This window comes from Chironomus tepperi, unplaced genomic scaffold (assembly GCF_022539635.2).
Source record: "Chironomus tepperi strain 1889 unplaced genomic scaffold, CSIRO-AGI_Ctep_v1 contig_422, whole genome shotgun sequence".
In the NCBI taxonomy this organism is placed as follows: Eukaryota; Metazoa; Arthropoda; class Insecta; order Diptera; family Chironomidae; genus Chironomus; species Chironomus tepperi.
In genome coordinates, this window is record NW_027226544.1 from 341,045 (window position 1) to 366,645 (window position 25,601).

The 25,601-nt window shown below is 31.3% G+C and overlaps 1 protein-coding gene across 2 annotated transcripts in view; it reads right to left on the reverse strand.

Moving 5' to 3' along the window:
• The window catches only part of rl (Mitogen-activated protein kinase rl), a 38,208-nt gene that overhangs the window by 2,949 nt on the left and 9,658 nt on the right, over positions 1–25,601 (reverse strand). For both annotated transcript variants that reach the window (XM_070649254.1, XM_070649255.1), the window contains exons 3-7: positions 17,154–17,280; positions 4,528–4,638; positions 1,164–1,300; positions 872–1,012; positions 466–796 (exon numbers count right to left, since the gene is read on the reverse strand). In XM_070649254.1, coding sequence (XP_070505355.1) covers positions 466–796; positions 872–1,012; positions 1,164–1,300; positions 4,528–4,638; positions 17,154–17,280 — 847 coding nt within the window. The remainder of the gene's footprint in view (positions 1–465; positions 797–871; positions 1,013–1,163; positions 1,301–4,527; positions 4,639–17,153; positions 17,281–25,601) is intronic.

Consider the following 25,601-nt stretch of genomic DNA (forward strand, 5'->3'; position numbering starts at 1 on the left):
GGTAAAGTAAAATTACGTTCAAGTTTTACGTGCAAGTTTGCCATACAAGGATAAAATTTAAGAGCTTTACGTACGTAAAACGTTAAGTTACGTAAGTGTATCTATTTTTTATACTCGATACTTGTACGCAATATTGTATACAATACTTGCATACAATTCCCAAATCCAATAATTGTCATAATGCTATTCATGCTAATTGCAAATAAAATTCATCAGCGAATGACTTTTTGCTCACACGTTTCATAAAATTGATACAAATTTCTATATTTAGTTTAAAAAAATGAAATATTTTACAAAAGTATTACACTAGAAAAATGACTCAACGACTTTTGTAATCATCTCGAAATGACGAGCAAAAATGGATGCAAAAAAATGTGATATAAAAACATCACATCAATCACCCGATGAAGCGTCAACAAAAAAATTGTTTTATTTTATCAAGTCACAGCAAGAAAAAAACCTCACCTCATCGGCTGGATCATAATATTGCTCTAAATATGGATGCGCAAGAGCTTCCTCGACAGATATCCTTTTATAAGGATTAAATGTTAACATTTTGCCAAGCAAGTCTAATGCCTTTTGATCAGCTTGCGGGAAGAGTTTATTCCACGGTACTTTCGGCTTGAATGGTAATGACTGAAGATAGCTACGAGCTTTTTCATTCACTATGCAATCTAAATCGTCTTGTGATGGTGATCCAAGTACTCCTAATATGTGATTCAATTGATCCAAATAATGTTTACCAGGAAATATTGGACGATTGCTGAGCATTTCGGCGAGAATACAACCGACAGACCTGTTACGTGTGCGCACGTGTCAAATTGAATGAAAATGAGAATTTAATTGATAAAATATGTTATTTTTTACTTACCAAATATCAATGGACTTTGTATATCCTTTACTATTCAACATAATTTCCGGTGCACGATACCAACGCGTTGCTACATATTCCGTTAAGAATCCAGTATGATCATGTTCCGGGTCAGCTACTCTTGCGAGTCCAAAATCGCATCTAAACGATGTGATGAATATTAAACAAGTCATGAGGCAATTTAAGGACATTTTTTTGTTGTGCGAAGGTTGTGATGAGATTAAGGAAATAAAAAAAGGAAATTTTATCAAATAAATCACATAAAATTACTAAAATCTATGTTAAAACTTACATTTTTAAATCACATGTTGTATTCAGCAACAAATTACTTGGCTTCAAGTCCCTGTGAAGAACATTGGCTGAATGTATGTATTTGAGACCGCGCAATATTTGATATAAGAAGTAGCAGATGTGATCGTTACTCAATCTCTGTTAAACAAAAAAAAAAAAAAATGACAATGAGCATTTTTCACGCTAGATATAACTTTTATCGAGTCTAAGAGTAAATTTTGAATAAATATTTGCAGAAAGCATGAATAAAAATATTTCCTTTTCCACATTTGTTGACATTAAAATGTTTCACATGATGTATAGGGGATGTAATGATGATTTTTCTTTTTTCTCTTTTTTAACGGTTCCATTGGAAACGATGAAGCCAAATTGTCAAAGTATATGGCAACTAAAATAGCAGGGATTATGTTGCATAGTGGTGGATTATGTGTCATGTATTTTAATGATTCTTGGAATAACCATGGTGTAAAAAGCTAGAAAATAGTTGTAAATATTCTGTGAATTCATTTTGTGGCTGTGGGATTTTTCGTTCGTTAAATGATTTAAGGATGTAAGTCTGGTTTATTCAAGCTGGACGCATGCCATAGCTCAAATTCATGTTGGATTTCGTGTGAGTAAGTCGACTCGATCTAAAGTTTGAGTCAACTTCGAGCTCTGATGCATGAAAGTATGCGCATCCTGTTTGCAGGTATTACTTTGCGTTCGCAACTTGTATGCAGATCTGGAAGTCGACTTGAAGCTCTATTTGTATGGAATACTTGCAAATAGTATGCGTAAAAGTGCATGCAACTGTCGAATCCTAATTAATCAAAATATCCAATGACGTACATTTGATTTCTGCCACAACACAGACAAAATACATCCCTAATTATCACATAATGCGATTATATCATAAGGACTTGCATCATGCTGGGCAACTAGGCAATAACACCACTAACTGCATGCAAGTACCGCAGTATTTCATACAAATCCCCCCAATACCGTCTAGCATCACATCCTGCACAACTTGCAAAATCCTCACAGCATTAAATAATCCTTAAATCAATACAGTCAGTCTGCCAGAACTTATGACAAAGTTCTAGCATAAATAACAATAAATTCTATTCCAACATAAAGATGAGCAATCATACTTAGTGAAATATTTTGAACGTGTTCGTGTGTATACATATGGATTAAGTGTCCATTTAGAATTGAGATTTATGGTCTTCTATTTGATTGTATATCTGAAAGGTTCGCATGACAGCTATGACCATTACACACCAGAAATCTCTTTCCATACAGAATAAAAAAAGTATAATGGACAAAAAAGAAGCAACTGTCAAAATAGGCTGAGTTACTTCACTTCATACAGGCATATATCCTGAATCCATATAAATTTGTTTTGAGGGGATGTTGAATAATCTTTTGTTGGATGTGCTTTAACATTATGGTAGAACGAGAAAGAAAAACATCATTTTTTGTCATCATCATCATTTGTTGAAACATTGTGCGTTGCTGGAAAATTATTTTTCAGATGTAACGACACGGTAAGGAAGTTTTTTCAACATTTTTTTTATGCTTTCCCTTTGGCTTAAATTTAAACATTCAAAATCAGGAGTCCCTTTTAGATCACAAAGTATGGAAATTTATGTTGTTCCTTACGGTCGTTCTGGAATATCATTTGAATTAGTTTAAATCAGTGTTGGACTAACTTTTTTGTATCAATGCCAGAACAATGTCAGAGTTGGCAGGACTTTGGGAGTCCCGACTCCAGTGGAGTGGCTTTTACATTGGAACTCTGCCAAGCCTCGACCGAAACCGCACATGGTATACGGTTCATTGTGTCGTGATGACTGCTTTGTCCCAATGGACATTTTGCTTTTTTCCCAACTCTGCACACTGCATGACCCAGGGTATATCAATGCAACGTACCTAGCCACAATTTGTGTCTACGGTTCATTATATTTCCAACAAATTTCAAATACACAATAGTGTATTGCTGCTCTTAGTTTGGACAGCACTGCATTAATTTCAATAATTTCCCGTAAATTTAACACAATTTCACAAAAGGGAAATTACTTAATGGAAATCAGATGGGAAAAAGAATTTTTTCATTATCAAATGTTTACAATTTTTCATCGCTTCCGAACATAAATTTTTATTTGGAAAGGCACGATTTGTGTACATAGTATAAACTTTTTTTGTTTTGTTTTAATTAGAAAATCTAAATGAGTTCTGGAGTGAGTTCCTTTTATTATTGTGTCCCTGGTGTCGTCTTTAGGAAGTAAGTATGTCGTTCGGATTAAGTATGAATGATTTAAAATGTCAATTAGACAGGAATTTGGGATCAATTTTTATGATGGATGGATATAAATTGACTTGATACCAGAAGGTTATTGAAATATTTGGGATCGATATTTTAAGGGGTTTAAATTGTTGATGTTGGAAATTAAGGCATTCTCAGGGGAACGCATGTGTAAAATTGAGAATAATCGCGCTACCAGTATGTAGGTGGATGTAATTTTTAAGTGATTTGGTCAATTATAGGTCGTTAAACTCTATTCTATGCTGATTATGTCATTGCTCGACTTGAGGCAAATTAGGTGTGAATTGGAACAATAATGCCTTCAAGCTGTATTTTATACCTAATATGCAAGCTAAAAGCTTTAAGCTTTTTCTGGCAGTTATTGAGAATTGAAATTCAATGCAAAATGATTAACGAAAATTTAGGTTTTAAAAAGTAACAGAAATTCAAAAATAAGTTCAAATTTTAAACTTTATAAATTTTGACGCAATTTTCAGTACAAAGAAGGAAACGTTTATTATAATTTGAAGTGAATTAAAGAAAAAATGTAAATTTTAGGGCTCAATCAAGTATTAAAGCATATTGAAGCAATAAACCCAATTTAAAGTACTCCTTTTTACCATTAAATATGACAAAACTCATCACCACTATGGTAAATAGAGGAAAACAGACAACAATATTACACAAATATTTTTGTCCGATTATACAACATAATCCGAAAAATAATGCGTAAATCAATTAACTCGTATGATCGAAATTCCTAGAATATCTCCAAAATAAATTCAATTAAAATTGTAAATGATCTAAGCGCAATTTAATTATTTTATGGAAAGGAAATGAAAATAAAATTTTATGGAATAAATTTATCATTAACAATTGAATGAGCACATTAAATTTCATGTTTTTTCTTCTAATGGTTCATTTCCTCTCAATAATGTACTTTTTTCCCTTTTATATGATAAGATATCTTTAAAAATAAAAAGAGCTTTAAAACTCATCCCAGAAGACAGTAAGGAAAAGAAAATATTTTTATTCAAAATTAGCGAAGCATCAAAAGTTTAAAAAAAATTAAGAAACTTACTTGTGTTTTTAACAATTTGTATAAATCAGTCTCCATTAAACACTGAACAATATATACGTCCTTCATTTGTTCTATGCTAGGCACCCGCAGTATGTCTCTAATGTCTATGATCTAAAAATATAATAAAAAAACAGAGAAAAAAAATTATACAATTTATAAAAGTACGGGGAATTATAAATTAAATTATTAACTTTTTCTTTGTTTAACAGTTTGCCTTAAAAAGTAATAGCATCATGCTACATTATGTTATGTATATACATATACTTAGGGGTACACACATAAAAAAAAGTAAGAATAAGGAGCGGAGAAATGTGTTTTATCATAACATTATGGTTGGAAAATTATTGAGTATGAGAAATATTACTATGGGGATGCAACAGGTGCTAGTCAATGGATATCTCTTAACTTTTTACTCGTGCAGCAATGTGAATTGAGCTTTATACATGTTCTATATGCTTACGACTATATAAAAATGATATCGAGATTTTGCGGAAGTAATTTTCCTCGAGCAAGGAAGCGTTCCTTACTTTTTTGCTTCTTTTTCATTAGGAGACACAAGTCTTAAAGAACTTTCTTATTTCTGTCTCGCATGTGGCTCTAATGTAGTTGTTGTTTTGTCACGAATGTATGCAATGTGGATGGGGGAGGACAGTGTGGATGATGGAAATAGAGAATATTTTTTTTTTAGACGAAGATAAATTATCATTCATGATATAGCTCATCATGACGTAATCTCGTACGTAAAATTGCTTCGAAGGTGAATGGAAGTGAAAAAAATATTAAGTTTATCACTGTCTTAATTAATCTATAAATCATGATGTATTTCAATGTTGCTCTAAACTTGGTTGAAGCTTTAGTTTTGGATGGCATGAATCAGAAGAGATAGTATTGCACTTGGTATCGGAAATTGGCAAGTGGAAGCCAGCGATCGAGTCAGCTTCAGGCGACTCCCAAGTAAGTAAGTATGAAACAAAAGCGTGGCTAGAAATGGTTTGAGGAATTTAAGGATGTTTTTACCAAAAACCTTAGAAAATTGAATATTTTCCAAAATGGCGGAGGAGGTTTATCCCTAAAATCCAAACCCCTTCCCCAAATACGCCCATGACTATTTTTTTATATTCACACCGTTTTGTTTTTTAAAACGTTTTATTTTATTTCTGTATTTCATGAATTACAATTCAATTTTAAGTGATCAAAGCCAGAGGCTATATAATGTGACTAGAACAATGAAAAAGCACTCAAACAATGCAGCAAAAAATTATCCAAATGAGCACAAAAGCTTTCATTCAATATTCACATTTTAGAATTCTGCCAAGATGCATTGACGTAGATTCATAAGAATAATGATAGTCAACAAATGAAGAATAATATTTTAGGTCTAATGTCACAAAAAAAAGCTTTATTCTTTTATAACGAAATTGTTTCTCAATTGTTTCTTGAGACTTAATCATTCTTTTGTTCATTAAGGATTCCCATGAAATGTTTAATAAGATTCTTTATGACACGAGGAAATTGTGAATCAAAGCTTTTTCCACAGAATACATGATGAAAATGGTTAAGTTAGAAATTTTCATACGAAGAATTGTTGACTTTTGAAGCATTGAACTTTCTATTAAATTTCCATCCAACTAATTCAATTGGTACGTTCTCCAAACTCTATCAATGCACAATCTATTGAAGCCATCAACCTCAAAGTAAATGCTCATAGTCAAATATCAATCCAATTATGTAAAAACAAGTTCAATGGTAAGTTTCATTCAATATTGGATTGCACTCAAAACCACAATGAATTAACTACAGGTAATCAAAGATTTGTGGCATTTGTTCAAATCAGAATGTCATAAAAAAATGAATTAGGTACTTAGGACTGTTCTCTCATCTCAAATGATGATGGAGATACTCAATTTTGAATCAACATTTTTCAATGAATGAAAATGTAATGCTTATAAAACATCTTCGTCGGAAAATCCATAGCGACAAAAAATGATGAAATTTGAGTTGCCGTTTTAATGTTTTATTCACTTGAATTTCAATATGGATTTGGAATGAAAAGCTGTGTCTTAGAATGGATCGAGCTTAAATTATGTCATAAAATGCTGGATTTTAAAATTTGTTTGAATTTTAAAAAACCGTTACAATTTGAATATATTTTGAACGTTAAAATTCAATTCTTTAATTTCTGCAGCGTTTCTATCAAGCTTGAAAAGCCTCTTAAGGTGAGTGTAGGATTAGAGGCGAAAATTGGAATTAAGGAGCTTACTCACACTTCATGCAACGTAGAAAAAAGAGAACAACACCTAAAAATTCATATTCATTGATGGTCGTCACGATTAAATGACGCCTAAGCGTCAGCAACAAAATAATAAGAAGCAAAAAATTTCGGATAAATGAAATTTACTTTTGATAAGCATCATAAAAACGTCTTTCGTCAATATTGATTTACGGTCGTGAGCTTTTTTTTCACTCCTAATAGACTCGTTGCGAAAAAATATTTTAGATATCTCCGGTCATTAAATTAAGTAAAATGAATTAAGCTTAATGGTAAAACATTTAACAATCATGTCTGAATGATTTTTTTTCTTCTTTCATTACAAATTTTCTACGTCATCTCATTGAAAATTTTTCCTTCCTTTTATTATTGGATGGCGTTTAATGAGCCTGCAAGGCAATTGCAAGATGCATAAAAATAGCTTTTATCTCGGAATCGACTTCTGCACTAATTTGCGGATGAAAAGAAAAAAGAATTTTTTCATCATCATTAAAAACTTTTTTTATTCTCATTTTTTAAAAGTCACTTTTCTTCTTTCCTGCCTGACTACTCATCCTCTCCCATTTCTCAATGCCACACTTGTGGAATATTATCTATAAAGTCATATTGAATTACACCCGACATTATATATTTGTAGTCATTAGGGACTCTTAGTTCTCTGCAAAATCATCAGCACCATTACATTATCGTACCTCCTTTATACATCACCCATTAATGAAGCTTATCAGTATTAAATTTCACTTTTTTTTCGACTCAGCCGAAGCGTGTTTTTAGATATGAAAAAAATTCAATGATTTAACAAGCTTTAAATGTCATCATGAATGAGGATTCTTTATGCGCATAATTTCTGGTAAATATTTGAGAATTGTTTGATTCTAGATTAAATTTTAAGTGCCATCATTATTGGTAATGGTCGTGGATCACTGTAAGAATCTTTGTCGTGTCGACAACACTCTGAATAATGATTGAGAGATCAGTCTTAGATGGGAATCGAACCTACGTACTCACAATAGATATTTGGTCTGTTTCTTAATCATTCGACCAAGAAGCCTTAATATCGTCCTGGCAGATTCCCCATATATAAGACTCGACACCCCAAGATTCCACTTTTCCCATTCACCACAATTATCAAACTTTTAAAGCATTAAATGCTCAAACTTTAAATAATAATTGCCGAAAACTTTTAAATTCTCATGAATCTTCGATTATGAACCTTAATTTCACGAAAAGCTTTTTTGCTACGATTTCCTCAATGGTGTGCCGTGAAAAAAAAACAATCTTTTTAAATGAGATTTTTTAGAAATGGGCGTGGGAATTGATAAGTTATTAAAAATCATCTACAACTGACAACCCATCTCATACTTTTCTTATTTAAGTTCAATATTTCGGAGTAATTTTTATCTTCTCACAGCGAAGTTGACGTTTCTTAGAAACAGCGCTATGGCGTTCTATGACTGGGGCTTATAAGTCCTTTTGGTTGGCAAAAAGGGAAGGTTTGGAGTATTAACAAGTATTTAGCAGTATATAAGGTTCAGCAAATGCATAAAAGGATGCGTCAAAACATGTAGGTTCAAGCACTTGTATGCAATACTTGCTTGCAATTGTTGGACCTTAAAAGTATATAATGATGTTCTACAGGTATGTGTTAAAGCTCGTGAAGCACGCGACATCAAATCAACAAGTCAGTGCATTTAGGGTCAAGAATAAGAAATTAAGCTGTAGCTATCGTCAACAAGAGGTGACATTTCATTATAAACGTAAAATACCTGCTTAAGAATTATTTATATTTAATTTTGTTTATTACAAATTCACAAAAATTAGGAGGGTTGAAAACATTTTTAGGTACACTTCCTTTTGAGACATTAAATTGCTTGCCATCTCCTCACCTTTCATAGATCAAGAAGTACAAAACAGGAAATTCAGTTGAGTAAATTCATTTTACCATTTCTGAACTAATAAAACACATCTTTATAATCTATTCATGCCCAGAAGATGGACATTTCTTACATAAAAAAATAAGATACTTAAAGTAGGAATAGGAGTACTTTTGACACACAAATAATCCATCAGTTCCATTTACAGGGATCATATTCTTATAATTAAAGAGTTCTTAGACAAGAATATCCTCTATACTGTAATACAAACTCTTACACAACACATCTCGAAATAAGTTAATCTAGTGTAATTGAAAGCTTTCTGTAGCACATAAATCTCGAAGGTCTTCATACATCCATTCATACATTTATTCATTCTTTTCATTCAACTCAACTGAAATTTTACTGAAATTCTTCTTCTATGATGACGATAATGTTAAAGTGAACTTTGGTATCAATGCATTAGACGAAAAAAATAAAACTGTGGGAATAGCTATGTACTTAATCGCTTGAAATAAAAAATTGCCATGTCACCAAATCGTTTCATTTCGTTGGTATAAAATCCAATTTTTCATCACGTTGTGATAAATTTGCTTCTTGATTTCTGCACCGCAATCCTCCCATCTCATTCTACGCCAAAAAAAAATCATTATTTGTTTCGTATCACATTCAACCCATTTAGCTCATTCATCCGTCAATTCTAAATTTTCATGGAGAGTCAGAAAGGAAAAAAACTTTTTAATCAGTTTTTCTGTCGTCTGTGGGATGGTTTAGTAATGATGTCTATAGCTTGTGGAGTTGATGGGATTTTAAGGCATAGCTTTTTGTATCACGGCATACCTTGGTGGTAAGGCATGACTGAAATTGCACACTACATGTGGTTTAAGGCATTTCATGCAGCGATCCATAGTATTGCTCTTAGGAGTCGCTTCTGTTAGAGCTCGAAGATATACCTCATAAATGGAGGACTAGCTCTGATTACTTATTGTGTTAAAGAAATATGATGTTGTATGAAATTTCATTTAATTCCATGTATCCATGTATTCCATGGCAGGGAATCGTTCACTTATTAAGTATACGAATAGCACAGATTGGTCGGTTCCAGGCTGGTTTGATTCTGACTTAGTGTTGAATTTGGTTTTAATCCGACTCCTTGGTAGAGTCACGCCAGCCTCTTGCGTGCCGAATTTTGGATTGACTAACTTACTTGTGCCCTTCGGGTTAATAAGCGAACGGTCCTCAGCCGGACTAGGAACATTTTAAAAATTCATAAACCTCATTTTTTGAATGACCAAAGATCTCCTTGGAATTATTTAAGAATCAATAACAAAGCTTAGCAACAAAATGAAGAAGAAAAATATAAATCTTATTTCGGCCAACTTTTTTTTTTCCTTTTATTCAATTTTCAGCACTTTTTTTGTGCTATCGAAAGCAAATGTTTGTTTTAGACAATTGACCGAACTGTCAATTTTATGTGATGTCGATAGAGCGCAATGAACAGAACTTTTTTTTTTATTATTGAACTTTTTTAGATTGAAAATTGAGGTGCACTGTTGACTCTATGTGAAAGTTTACCGATGTGCAAGTTGGAATTTGCTTTGAGGAGATGATTGGACACTGAATTTTTTGTAGCTTGTTAATTGGAAAAAAATTGCAATTTTTTATTCAAAAATTCGTTTAAACCCCAATTTAGGGACTAAAACATCAAGTATTCAAGGTGAGACAAATTAATAATTCAAAATGCGCCCCAGTAACTGCGCTTAAAATTGTATCCTTAGTACACAAGGCTTTCAATCATCATACAAAACCTTCCGAGGTTTTAAATGCTTCGTAAAGCATCCATTCTCAAGCGTGATTTAATTAGTTGTGTATAATTGAATTTTTTTTTTTATTCTTCTTTCGTTGACGCTTGACGAAGCTAAAGTAAAGGAAATTTCATAATTTAGAACGGAATCATTTCAATTGTTTAACATCAAAAAAACTTTCTTCTTTGATTTTTACGTAATGAAGAAAATTAGAAATTTTCATTCTTTGAACGAAATCTTAAGACTTTTCTCTTTTATTCATTCATCTTCATCACTATGTTACCCTCTTTAAAATTCTATGAGCAACAAATAAGACAAAATTGGTCAGGCGAATATTTTATTTTCTTCGAATGTACAATAAATGGACATGGAACATGGAACTGAAGACATGATAAAAAGAAGGGAAAATCTTCTTCATGAATTTAAAATTAAATGAAATTCAATTCTTTTTCTACATCCTCGGGATTTCTATGGTGAGATGCAGGGTTGTAACTGGGACTACAAGGGAATTCTTGCTCTCCCGTGACTGGGAAGGCTTGGTCTCAATCTAAGGAATCCTTAGTTGTAAAGTATCGATTTGATATCAAAGAATTAAGCAGTGCCAATAGCTAGGCATTTGGGTTTGACAACCAAACCCCCCTCAACACGCCCCTGCCTTAGCATGACTATACGTAGACATTCCTTAGGCTAAGGCAAAAGCTATCATGATTCAGCCAGACACCGATCTACCCTTTCTAAAAGCGCTTATCTAACAGCTCTGGCAAAATGAGAATAAAGGAAGGAAAAATGCGTTTCCACTCAATTCTATTTTAATTTTTAAATAAAAAAGTAAAACGCTTTAGAATTTCTATTGATATTATATTCCATTTCATCTATGTGGGAACTTTTTACCCAGAAAATTTATTTTCAGCACTTTAATGTTGTTCACCTTTAAAAATCCTTTCAACAACTTTTTTCCTCTTTAGAATATGCTGCGTATGATGAAACATATAATACATAAATCATATATGAATGTAGAAAAGATGCATTTAGGTATATAGAAACATAAAAGCAGTTGAATGAATGAGATTTTTTTTCTACTTTTCATTTCTGTATATCCGGTTTTCATCTGCTCTGGCTGCATTGATATTAAATTTTTAATAACTTTTCTTTTTACCTCGTTTTTCTTAACTTGCTTTCTTGTCTTTCTGTCTGTCTTGATCAAATCTTGCGATCGATTTTTCGACCACTTCTACTGCTCCAATCGAGCTGAAATTTTTCATGCATGTGTATTCTCGATGACAATGCAATATTCAAGCATTAGTTAGTCACAATATAGCTTAGTTATGCTATAATTAATTAATTTTTAAAATACGCTTACGTATTACGTACGTAATTTTTACGTAGCCCTTAATACGATTATTTTTCAAAAATTCCAAGCCGGTCATGAGTTCAAGTCTCAAATTTTCCAACTTTTTTTGTCGTACTTTTTTGATTCTTTTTTGTACTTTTTTGATAGTTTATAATGTTTAAAAATGAAATTATCCATTTTCACACTTTTCTAAGCTATTTTCCAATAATTTCTTGGAATTTAATATTTTTCATCACGCATTTTCACACAAAATTTTACTTTTTAAAAATTGTAGAAAAAACTATTCCTAATTATCAGAAGTTATTATTAGCTAATTTAAAGCTAATATATAAATGTGTTGATAATAATAATAATAATTATAATAATAAAATCAAATAAATCGATTTTGTTATTAATATTATGAATTGCCATTTGTCAAGCATATATAATATGTCGTGGTGGCGTAATGGTTAGAGTGCAGGTCACAATAAACATGAGGTCATGAGTTCAAGCCTAGGCATAAGCAATATTTTTTTTTTGGCGTTTTCATTTTTTTGGATAATTTTGTGTTCTTTATTCATAAAATTCAATGTTTTGATTCTGTATAGGATTCTGTCTGGCATATCGGTTTAGCTTAGTTCTTCAAACTTTGGCCAAGCGATGCTTGGCCTATCGGTCTAGCTTAGTTCTTCAAACTTATGCCAAGCGAAGCTTGGCCTATCGGTCTAGCTTAGTTCTTCAAACTTATGCCAAGCGAAGCTTGGCCTATCGGTCTAGCTTAGTTCTTCAAACTTATGCCAAGCGAAGCTTGGCCTATCGGTCTAGCTTAGTTCTTCAAACTTATGCCAAGCGAAGCTTGGCCTATCGGTCTAGCTTAGTTCTTCAAACTTATGCCAAGCGAAGCTTGGCCTATCGGTCTAGCTTAGTTCTTCAAACTTATGCCAAGCGAAGCTTGGCCTATCGGTCTAGCTTAGTTCTTCAAACTTATGCCAAGCGAAGCTTGGCCTATCGGCCTAGCTTAGTTCTTCAAACTTATGCCAAGCGAAGCTTGGCCTATCGGCCTAGCTTAGTTCTTCAAACTTATACCAAGCGAAGCTTGGCCTATCGGCCTAGCTTAGTTCTTCAAACTTATGCCAAGCGAAGCTTGGCCTATCGGTCTAGCTTAGTTCTTCAAACTTATACCAAAATATTAAATTAAATAATCATTTGACTAAAAAGTTGAAAATAAAATACTTTATAAAAAAAAACTTTTTAAAAAAACCTCGTTTTTCGCGTGGACTAAAAAGTAAAAAATAAATTTTATTTTGTATTGTAGAGAAATTGGTTTGAAAGTTGAGACGACAGATGAATTATAAACAAGCACCTTGATCTTATCGTATAGTTCTACAACTTAAAACGAGGGCGCAAAGCTTTGATAAAGTTCTGTTAACAAGCGCCCTCGTTTTAAGTTGTAGAACTATACGATAAGATCAAGGTGCTTGTTTGTAATTCATCTGTCGTCTTAACTTTCAAACCAATTTCTCTACAATACAAAATAAAATTTATTTTTTACTTTTTAGTCCACGCGAAAAACGAGGTTTTTTTAAAAAGTTTTTTTTTCTTCACTTTTGCGTCAATTTCAACATTTTCATTTTTTTTAGAACCATGAAGAGATTGAAATGTGAAAGTCAAATATATTCGCAAAATCAAATAAATTTTATTCATCTTTCATAATATTCGCAATATTTAGGGATAATCTATCTTATGAAATGTTTATGTGTCGGATTATTTACATTTTATGGGAAAATTCATGAGTTTTACTTCAAATTTTTTTAAAGGTAAATTGAGATGAAAAATTCTCAGAATTCTTTTGAATTTCCATAAGACTTATACCGACTGATAATATTTAAAAATTAAGGCTTACAAGAGAGTCTGAATTCGTCAAAAAATCCAGACAACTTGACTTTTTCATACAAAATTCTTCAAAATTCATGTTTATGATTTTTAAAAATCGGTTTGAATTTGAAATTTAAAGGAATTTAAATCGCATTGATTAGAAAATTCAATAGAAATATGGGCGATACAAATTGCTATCCCAGATAACTGGGTAGCAATAGACACATAAATAATCCAGACAATGATCACCCAGACAACGCTTAACCAGGACTTTTATTCATACAGAAATTGTTTGCATCCTTACAATAAATTTTAAATTTTTCCGACAATAATTGCACAGATTTTATTAGACTTCATTTCAGAGGCGAAACCAAAGGGGGAGCAGGGTGGACTTTGGGGCCAGATCACCCTTAAAAAGTTGAAAAGCTGCCTCGTCCCTTTAGGGTCGTTTACTTGTTTAAAGTAAATGAATCATTAATAATTCTTCTGATTTTTTTTGAATTTACATAAATTTCAACATGAACATAACCTTGGATCAGAAAATTTATAAAGCAGTCCCGAACAGCACAATGTGTTTGAGAGGACATCGCCTTCAGTTTCCGTATTTAAGATAACTTAAGAAGTGACAGCATCGTGAAGACATATTTCAAAAAATCCTGTTCACCGGAAGTTTGAATATCACTCGGAAGTTCTCTCATAAATTTCTAATACCCTGACGGTCAGGATTAATATTGATGAAAATGTTAATCAAGTTCTTATTTTATTTTGTATATTGACAAAAACAAGAATCCTGTTTGTTACTCGAGTCGAGGGAATAAGGTACATAACAACTGTTTCGAAGGATATTGGTAAATAAATATGAAAATGCCACATTAAAACCATGTTTAAAGCATAAAAGCTTTCAATAATGGAGAAATTGTTTAATGTAAATTGTTTAAAGCTAATAGCGATGATGTCGTAGGTGGGTAAAAAGTTGTATTTAATTTCTATCGTAAACATAAATCCACATGTTGATTTTTAAAATCATTTTATAACCACAATTATACGCTCAACACCATTATGTTCATTAATTGCAATTTAATTGAAGCTATAGGCAACGATAAATTTTGTAAATTTTTAATAGTTGTTATACAGCATCGTCGACATGTTAAACAATTTTATTGAAATTAAAAAACGGAATTCCATTTATGCATGTATGGATGTTGAGTAAAATCCATTTTGACCTATATTAAAACATAGCGCAATGACAATAAGACTAGAGATACATAAAGTATGGAGACGCAATATTGCTTCAACTATTTATATCTCCCATTTGAATTTTAGAATTCCCCATTTACACAAGAGCACATTCATAGCATCGCCTCTTTCAACTTTAATTAATTTTTTTCTCTCTCTTTCTCACTCATTTTCTCATAAACTTAATGTTCAGTACATTTAAGATAAAATGAGGATGTGAATTTGCAAGTCGAAATGTAAAGCAACAAATTTTCATTTTTTTTTGTTGAAACCTTTTGATCCCTAACGGCATTATTTTACCATTCTCCCTTTATATCCACATTCAGTTTCGCTTTTAAACGCTTTTTTATTATTTTTTGTATGATCCTGAAAATTAAATCACCTATAATGCCAAAAGGTATCTGAATGTATGCATGCATCGTATGTGTACAGGAAGAAGAATGGAAAAAAGCTAAATTTTCTTCGCGAAAATTGTACTTTGTTGTTTACATTTCTCGCTTTAATGTTGGGATATTCGGTGGAAATTTTGAAGCTAAAGCGTATCCTTGATTTTTTTAAGGAGATTAAAGATTAGAATCGCAATATAATTTCCCAGGCGATCTTGTAATCAAAATTCATAAGGATGACAGAAAACCAACCCTCGAAGTCGAGTCGACCGACTTTTCCATCCGAAAACCAATTCAACTTCGAGCTCTGCAGAAAACAGTATAAATCTGTATCAACATCCGACCCGATTAATAAAGGAGAAGATCATAAAACTTTTTATAATTTCTCACTAAGCACTAACTTTATGCAGCATTAATGACGCTACTAAAACTTTCATTTTATGAGACTTTAAACAAAATTTTCTTAACTTCAAGGAATTTCTTTAAATTATTTATACCTTTTGAACTTCAAATTCTCAAAAAGCATTTTTTCCATACTTTTGTGTCGATATGAATAAATCATGACAATTTCTTGCAATGCGCTTTCTGTACTTAACCTCACGGCTATTGAGATTTTATTTCCTCTATATTATTGTAATAACCTTGTTGAATTCGTTAAGGTTCAGTTTAGAATGAAGTTAACTTCTAAGAATGCAATCCTTAATTTATGATCTAATTAAAGTTGAATGTTAAGAAAATTTATCAAAAAACGTGTTTAAAGCTTAATTTTTATGGATATCTTGTTCTGATTCAGCATTCTTTGGATTAACATGTCTTGTAATATCATTTTATGATAATGGATGATCAAAAAAGGAAGCTTTACTATAAAATAAGTTCATAAAAACTTAAATTCACGAAAACATTAAAAACATGTTGATTTTCGACCATCACCCAACCCTCAAAAGTCATAAATTAAGTAACTGTGTTCATTAAAGGCTAAAAATAATTTCAATAAAATACTCGAAATAATGGCGAATCTAAGTTAAACAGAAATGCATTAGTCTTTATTTCTCCAGATATAGCTGCAAGGGCCTCACCCTCGTATAACTTTAATAGAACATTCGAGTCACATAACATATATGGATAATGGAATAAAGAAAATTGACTTTCGGATGAGTGCTTATATCATGGATACACATCAAATGATTAAAAAACTTTTCAATAATTTCTTTCCTTTTCCTTATCCACAAAACAACATGCTCCTTTTTGAATTGATACATCACATGTTGTGCGATAGACATCTGTTATTTGTACGCATGTATAAAGGAACAGTGAATAAAAAAAGAAAAAGCAGTGAAATGAAATGAAAACAAAGAGAATTGAAAATGGAAATAAAGCACACATAAAAATGAGGAAATTCTTTTGGGAATTGAGACTAAAACGCCAGTGGATGAAGCTTATGTAAGTAAAAAAGTTTCGTGTGTTGTACATTTTTACGGCACAACAAAGGACTTTGCCTTTTTTGCTGTTCAATTTCTTTGTTGTAACTTTTTTGGCCACAAATTATCATATTTCCACCTTTTTCATAACATCAATCCTCACATTTCATCCATATTTAATTCCCCTGTTACTGGTTAATAATTTTTCATATACAGCTCCTTTAAAACCTGTTGATTCATTTTTTATAGCATATAGTAATGCTTCGTCTGCTAGCTATTATCAATACATCATTATACTTTAAGGAAAAGGGTCATGGGAGGGAATATTTTTATTAGCATAGATGTATTAAATTATTAAAATACATTGCAGTACGATAAATATTCTTTTGACATCAAAAGAAATTGATGGCATAATAAAAATTATTGTACTTACATTTTCATGCTTAAACCTTGTCAAAATTTTAATTTCTCTCAACGTTCTCTGACAGTATGTCTGGTGCTCAAATGGTGATATTTTTTTGATGGCAACTTTTGTTTTTGTGATTGTATCATAAGCAGATCTGTAAATAAAATAGAACATAAAATTTGATGAGTATTCATAGAACATGTTAAGTACGACATATATTCATAAACTTTAAGTGTAATTGAAAAGTTGTGCATCTTGAAATTGTGGTTGGAGAGTAAAAATTGAATGACTGTAAGTGACATGATCATTTATACTCGAGAAAAAGCAGCAGGTGACAATCATTTCAGATAACATCGGTTACGAATATTGAATTGACAGTGTCAAAGATGTTAGGAATATCAAGATGAAAATTATTGGAAATGTAAAGACTTTACAGCATACCATCTGTTGATATTTTTTGAAGTTTCATAAATTATGATTATCAACAGATGACAATTTTTTTGTGAGGATTTCAATTCAGACTCACGAAGGACACAAATCCTCTGCCATAAAGTCAAGCTTTTTATAATCAAAATGTTTTTAGGTCTGGTTTGGAGTTATGGGTCTTGAGAAAACAATGAAAAATATATTTAATGAAAGCTGTCATTAACACTATATAACAGACTTTTAATGGCTTTTCCAGTTCCATTTAATTCATTTAAAAGCGTACGAAATTTGTCACGCGTTTCTAATTTGCTCTTTACAATTTTCCTCCCATTCCACAGACTTGAATCCTATCCCTACTTAATTGTTGAAGGATCTGGATGTTCACGCTGTTCTCAGAACTACGCGATTAATTCGCAGAAAGCTCTAGCTCCTTAAATAATTCATATTAAATGATTTTTCATTAAGCAGCTTGAATTGGTAATTGACAGATTGTTGTCAGAGATAGAGCCAGTTTCAAATGCCATCTAAGAGCGACCATTGCTCTCAGTTGATCTGTACACCCAGCGATGTAAGTAAATATCTTATCCCTTAGAGACTTTCATTCTCCAACCCTGCCAAAAAATACTTTTTTCGTACATGTTAACTTTCATATAATATGTGCTGTACAAGTTAATGGTAAAAAGTAATAAAATATATATAACATTTGGTCATGTACATAACCCCAAAAAGTAATATTACTAAGAGGATGAGGATGCGAAGAAAACCACAAAAAATAAAAAAACATAGAATTTTTATATGGGTTTAATTGTGACCTTGTAAAAATTTTCGAACGCCTGTCAAAGCAAGGCTTTGTGCCTGAGGGAATTGAGCAAAAAAGTTTATGGACTTTCAAATTTTTTAATTATTCAGTTCAGAATTTTAAAAGCAACTTTTGTGAAGACTGAATAAAGAAAACAAAATTTAAATTTTTATACAAAAACAAGGGCAAAGAATCCGTAAAAATATATCCAAAACTCATAAAATGAATCAAATAACAAAATTTCATAGCTTCATTATTTATAACCGCATCATAAATTATTTGTTAACCTCAAACATTAACAAATCTCTCGAGAGATTCATCAAAAATTATAAATTCAATTACTCTTTACACAGAACCTGATTATCAAACTACAAAACATAGTCAAAATACAAGTTCATTTAATATGCAAATAATCGTGACATATATTTTGCAGTACTTCATTACTAAGTCAGTCATTTCAGTCATTTTATTGTGGGAAAGAAATTTGTTGCCATGAAAACTTTTTAATCCTCAATATATTTACTGAAGCATCAAAAAGCTCATGTTTTTCAAATATTCGGAATAATAAAAAGCTTATAAATCTCGTTATAAGCTTACTTACATTAAGAATGATAATCATATCATAAAGTATATGAAGACAAGTCAGCAAAAAAAATTATATAATATCCAACAAGTATACACAAAAGATGAGAACTTTTAATATCTAGTGAACGATATCAAGTTATATCATATTGTATCCTTTATATTATAATTCAGAAATAATAAATATTGTCATAGACTTTAATGAAACTTTTATGTTGATTATATTCGCAATAAACAAGATGAAAAAAAGTCTTTACACAAAATTTTCTGTTAAATAATTCTTCTTTCATACCTAGCACAATAGATTATTAAAAAAATATGTTGAAAGTAATATTTGTAATAACAACAAACCGACCTTCCATTTTTTATCTCGAAGGCAAAAATACGGTTCAAATACCTTAGAAAGGAAGGGAATTTTACCGGCTTTAAATAGTGCGCATTTCTTTCCTTGCTCTGAGATGTTTTTGGAATTTGAGTCTTGTGAATTGCTAGAATTGAAATTTTCTAAGAACTAGCTTAAGATATGCAGCCTTAAGCAATGAATTCGGAATAGATTGAAGAATGAGAAGAGGACATTGAAATCTGTCATGAGTGTGGGTTAGAGAATATTTTCGTAGTATATCCGATACCAGGTTGGAAATTGTGTGCGGTATGGACATAATGTTTTCAAGTATGAGCATACTGTTTGCAAGTATTGTATAAAAGTGCTAGAATTTCATGTAAATTCTACTACTTGTATGGAATGCTTGCATGTAAATTCAAGTGCTTGTATACAACTTCTAAGCCCTATTCGATATACAAAGGTCCTTAATAGATGATTAATTTGAAAATCTAGGTTTCGTCCAAATTTAGACTCTCGTTTCATTCTTCTCTAGACATAACTCGATAATCTCAGTTCTGTCTATCAACATTCCCACAGTTATGATTCATATGGATTCCCATTAGCTCTAACGTACTAAATCTGCTCTATAATAACAAACTCAACCTTAATCCTAACATTATTGCACTTTGTAGTGTCTGAATACTGAGATTACAGGTGTCAAGTAGTTGAACAACCTTTTCATACATCGGTATTTATTTAGAGACAAAGTTGAAAGTTGAAAGCTCTACCTAAAGTAGACAAACTCAATCAAATATTCACCAAAGCGCTACATAAAATTCAACATTGTTTCAACATACCAAACGTTAGAAGAACGAGATATTTTCATCCAAACGAAATATGCTGAATATTTAAGTACACTTTATTCATGCTTTAAATGCAGTGAATTTTCATTCTTCGTCAAATATATCGTGGCTTCTTTGTTTAATACTTGTCGTGTACTTCCTTCCCAAGAAATGCTTGTAGCAGCAACAAAAAAATCAATAAATCGTAAAAAAATTTGTTGGATCCTCTATAAAGAAAAATTGTTACTTTACATCCTTTTGATCAACTTTTTGATAAACAAACGTTCACCTTTTGGCAAAAAACCAAAGAAGATAAAAACAACAACAACAAAAATGAGAGAGAAAAAAATTTATCACTTCTGTGCCGTGTCATTTGTTGTGAAAGAAGAGAATTTGAAGCATAGAATGCCGATAGCATGTTTTGTTTTTATGGATACATAGCTTGTTTAAAATGGTATTATCACTTGACAATAGCTTCTTGTGGTTTCGCTGGATGATAAAAAGGTGATATCAATGTGATTTATGTGCTTCATATCGAATTTCTATTGAATGATTTTATATTTTTAGCTCTGTCAATTCAATCAATTGATGGAAAAATCCCATAAAATTGTTATTTAATTACAATATTTAAATTGTTCTGTTCACTATGACCCTGGATATGACGCATATCTCTCAATTAAAAATAATCGCATAATGAATGCTTTCCCAAGTGTTTAAATAGATAAAGTCAGATAGCTTCGAGAGCTTTACTTTGATACAAATATTTATGTGATTATTAAGTGTTGTCATGGTGTCGTTACATGTTATGATGACAATCTATTGCATCGTTGCTACAAATGAGATTATATTTTCACCATTCAGAACAACATTGCCTTTAAATAGAAAATTTTATTATTTATGAAACATGATAAGCAAGGATATTTTAACGAGATTGTTAGTATTATATTATTAGAAATATTTTTTATTTTGCATGAAATGAAAGATTTCCATCACAGATTGCAGATATTTTATTTCGAATTCAATTTCGATTTCCTCAATGTTTGGTTCGTAGGAATCTCAGTTTCAGATTTCCTGTCTTCCTACATATTCGACAGATTTAGCCGAACAACACTACGTGTTTGTTAAGACACCAAAAAATGGTCGTTGCGACTGTTGCTCTGTCCCAGATAGAGGCAATGAGGTTCGTCGCACTGTGTCTCTCGTATATATAGCAGAGTTGGCAAGATTCCATAGTGCAGACGCCTTTTTGGACTTTTGAAGTCGGTAATCTCAAAGTCCTGCATACTCTGATATATAACATAGATACATCATGCGCATAGACAACGAAAGCTTAAAACCAATAAAATGTCCTGCTTCAATATAAAACATCCATTCAGGCATCAAAATTAATAAACTTTTCAATATGTTATATTTTCAATCATATCTAATCTAGAGTTATAAAAATATACAGCTGAGTAATGCGTCTAATGTTTTATGTGATATCATAATTATAGCCAAATATCCATTTAGAGCAAGAGCTTTTAATTGAATATGAATAATATGAAATAATGAAAGAATAATAAACGTAGAGTAATAATAACATTAATGTTATTACTTCATAAATGGAACATTTAGCTGGAAAGCTAATTAATTAGATAATGTATTTGCTGGTGTTTGAACTATAAAACCTAAAATTTTAATAATTTTCATGTGCAAATTAGAACATCTGATATTTCACAGCAGGATTAAAATTAAAGTTTTTTTTTGACAAAATAGTTGTTCAAAAGTTCATTCTTAACTGCATGATGTCTGGTAATTTAGAAGGGAATTGAGTGCTGTTTTAGTTTGAATCACAGTCGGAACGAGTAACTCCACAATGAAACGCCCGGAGCAATTCCATTATAATAGTCACCAGGGGTAGGAATGTAAGTTGAATTTTTCAACACAAAATTCCTCAATTTTCCTAAAGTTTTTCAAGTATTTTCCGTCCTTGTTTATTTCAATAAATTATATCATTTTACATTAGAAAACCAGAACATGCTTTTCACATTTCCTTAAGTATATCAAATAAGTTTCAGCAAATTTGAACACATCATTTCTAATTAGCAATAAAAGAAGAATTTCAAACACTCAAAAAAGACATCAAATTTGTATCAATTTTAAGAGAATATAAACTGTCATGTATGTATAACATATGAAAGAATTTCTTATGTATATCTTATGCTCTCGTAGTGATAAGGACAAAATAATAAAATTGAAATTTTTCTTGACATAAATGCGAGTGTATATTACATACGGCAAGCATTAAAAGCAGAAATATTTACACGAGAATATTTTACAGAGCTGAAATTTAGGGATTAAATTTTCACCGTGAAGATTTGATCCATAAACACTGATGCCTGTGGCTTCATTCTTCGAAAAATCTGACACGAATGATTAAATAATTAGAAAAAGAAACAACAATTAAAGCCTTTTTCTTTCCCTCAAACCACAGCAAGACGCTTATTAGTACTTTAATATTCATGATCACACGCCAGGGGCGTATTCTAGGGGATGCTTGGTAGTCAATACCCCTTCCCATTTCTGCAGGCTCATCAACCTTCCAAAAATATCTGACTACGCTCGTGTAGCACGCACATGCTCTAAAATAAATTAAAAGTTTATAGACAGAAGAAAAGCATTTTCATTTTTATTTAATATGTATGTATATGTTGCTATCTCTGACACAGCAACAATCTCTCTTCTAAATTCCACATCATATTGACTGTGAAAATGGGTGGAATGGGGTAAAAATTTCCAAAGAGGCAAAATTACAGCATGGGATTTTTGAGAAATTTGCTACATATGTATACCGTAGAGGGATGATACTTGAAGAAAGACATTCAAATTACTTCCATTGAGTATCAAATAACAATTTTACATTAAAATAAATTTTGTGCCTTTTTTTTTTGTCAATGTACACGAGTAAAAATTTACTGAATGAATATTCCCAACAGCCCACCAGACTCATTTATTTTATAATAAACATTCAAGGTTATGTTTTTTTGCCATAATTACAGCATTCATATAAAAATAATAATTTCTTCTACGAAATAGCTAAAACCAGAGCAGAGGGAACGTTTGGAAGGTCTGTAATGGTAAGAATGACCCACTTTCACCGTAGCAACAGTAGCATGTTCCTCCCCCCTCCGTTACGTATTCTCCCCCTCCCCTCCCTCAAAGAGCGTTACGTAATCAATGTACGACCCCATCCTAACCATTACGTAACTTCCGAACGTTCCCTATACAATTTTATAATTCATTCCCAATCAAACTTTCTAGATACGCGTCTGTCACGCTTACAGAGAGATGTGTGCGGTTGTGATATAAAAAATCATATCCTGTATTTGTAGACCTGTTTAATATTTAATGATGATGCTGATGTAAAGGACTACATACATACATAAAGGGGCTTCTAACCGCATAATGTTGCTCAAAACCACTACACTTCATATTTGATATGCAAATTAAGCATATTTATTACTCACAATAGCGTCACATCCGAGAATGTTGATGGAGCAAATTTAAACATGTGAGAGGCTCTCTCTCGCAGCAATGAAAGGAAGAACTTTTTTTTTGCGTAATTGTTTGCAATTTGTACTCTTTTCAAATTGATTTTCTCGTTCAATGAACGAACGAATGAATGAATTTTAAAACACATGAGAATCATCACATCACTTGAATGAAGAATATAATTTATGACTGGAGGCATATTGCTGAGATAATATGATAGCACAAAAAAAAAAGAAGAAATATGAATATCAGCATGAGTTGGAGTAAAAACAATCCTTTTTCTTTTTCCATATCCTTTTTTTTGATAGAAACATTTTTATTGTTTCCAGTTCTATTGCCTTTTTTGCCTATTGTTAAAAAATTTTATACTTTTTTTAAGCACACATTTCCGGATTCAATATTTGTCCAGTTATGTCTGTGCGTCCTACTGTAAATCCTTTTATTGTTATGAGCTTCGAAGAACGTGATTTATAAGCTTCATTCAATAATGTGCAAGTTGTTGCTTTATACCTTTGACACCTGAATGGCAGAAATTATTCTTCGGATCATTAATTTTTCATGGACATTGGAAGTGCTTGAAAGATTTCAAAATATTTACATTTTGTTTATTTTTTGATGATGGAAAATCAAAAAGCGATTGCGAAATGTCGACTCCTTTTTACAATGATTTTGGGGTGTATTCAAGAGGAGGGAGTTAGTTGACTTATTTTAGGGGAATTTCTTCATTTTTGAAGTCAAATCCCAATTGAGTTCGCTAAGAAACGATTGAAGTTTGTATGAAATGTTATACTTCACAAGTGCTGGCAGAAAATCGGATTTTAGGAAACCGGGCGAATTCAAGTCGATTTCGCCTTATGTTAAAATCGACTTTATCAGTTAAATTTACTATCTATAAATATTTTCACAGTCAATTAGATTCAAATTTATTCAAAGCTTTTCACATATTGAATTGAAAATGAATTAATTTGTAACAAAATTCATAAGAAATTTTCTCAATATTTATATATGAATGAATGTAAAACATTCATATAATATTGATAAGCATTAAAATTAGAAACCATATGAATTTTGTTCATGAAACCATCAAAAAGTCTCAATCAATTTTGCTTCGAGATGTTTTCTTTAACTTAATTAATATAAAAAAATATGTTTTGATATAATTAAATTTTCCGCAAACATCGTTAAGTCATTAAATGAAACAGAAAATGCGCTATTGAGAATTTTCATTTACAAGAGAGCTTAAATCTCTCTTTAGGATACTAAAAAAAGGAGAAATAAAAAAATATTTAAATTTAACAAAAATTATGGAAATTCTCCTGATGATGATGCAAAATAAAATTCATTGAATAAGTATAAGAAAAAAATTTCTCAATCAAAATATAGACGACGACAAAAACAAGTTTTTCAAAGCAAGAAAAAGCTTCTTCATATTTTTTCCATGAAATTTATGAACGGAACGACAGTCTTGAATATTCATGCTCGAAAGATAAAAGGTGTAAGGAAGAAGACATCAAAGAAGAATGTTTTTGTATATTTCATTCAAATCAAACCTTTTTTTTTTTGTATACAACATACATATTAGCGTTCTTTCACCGAAGCATGTGTGTTTATATAAGTATATGCTTTTAAGCTTTCTTACATTCCATAAAATTTTCATGAAAAACATCATTAGCTGGAGCATTCAAAAGAGATATGTAGACTCAATGATGAATACGTGTATCAAAATTATTGAAATATTTAATTAAAATCTCGTTCTTCCTTTAATTTATTTCGTCATTCTCATGCAAATGAACGACATAAACACTGTCTCCTGCCATGCTGTCATGAATTATGAGGGAATTTTCATCACAAAGATTATTGCTTTAAATGTCTTATGGAATTTGTCATGATCAGAGTTGCTTTTATGAGTTTGTCTTAAACTGCCAAGTTTCAGCATTTGGCTCATTTTTGAGAGGTCTCATTTGAAGAACTAG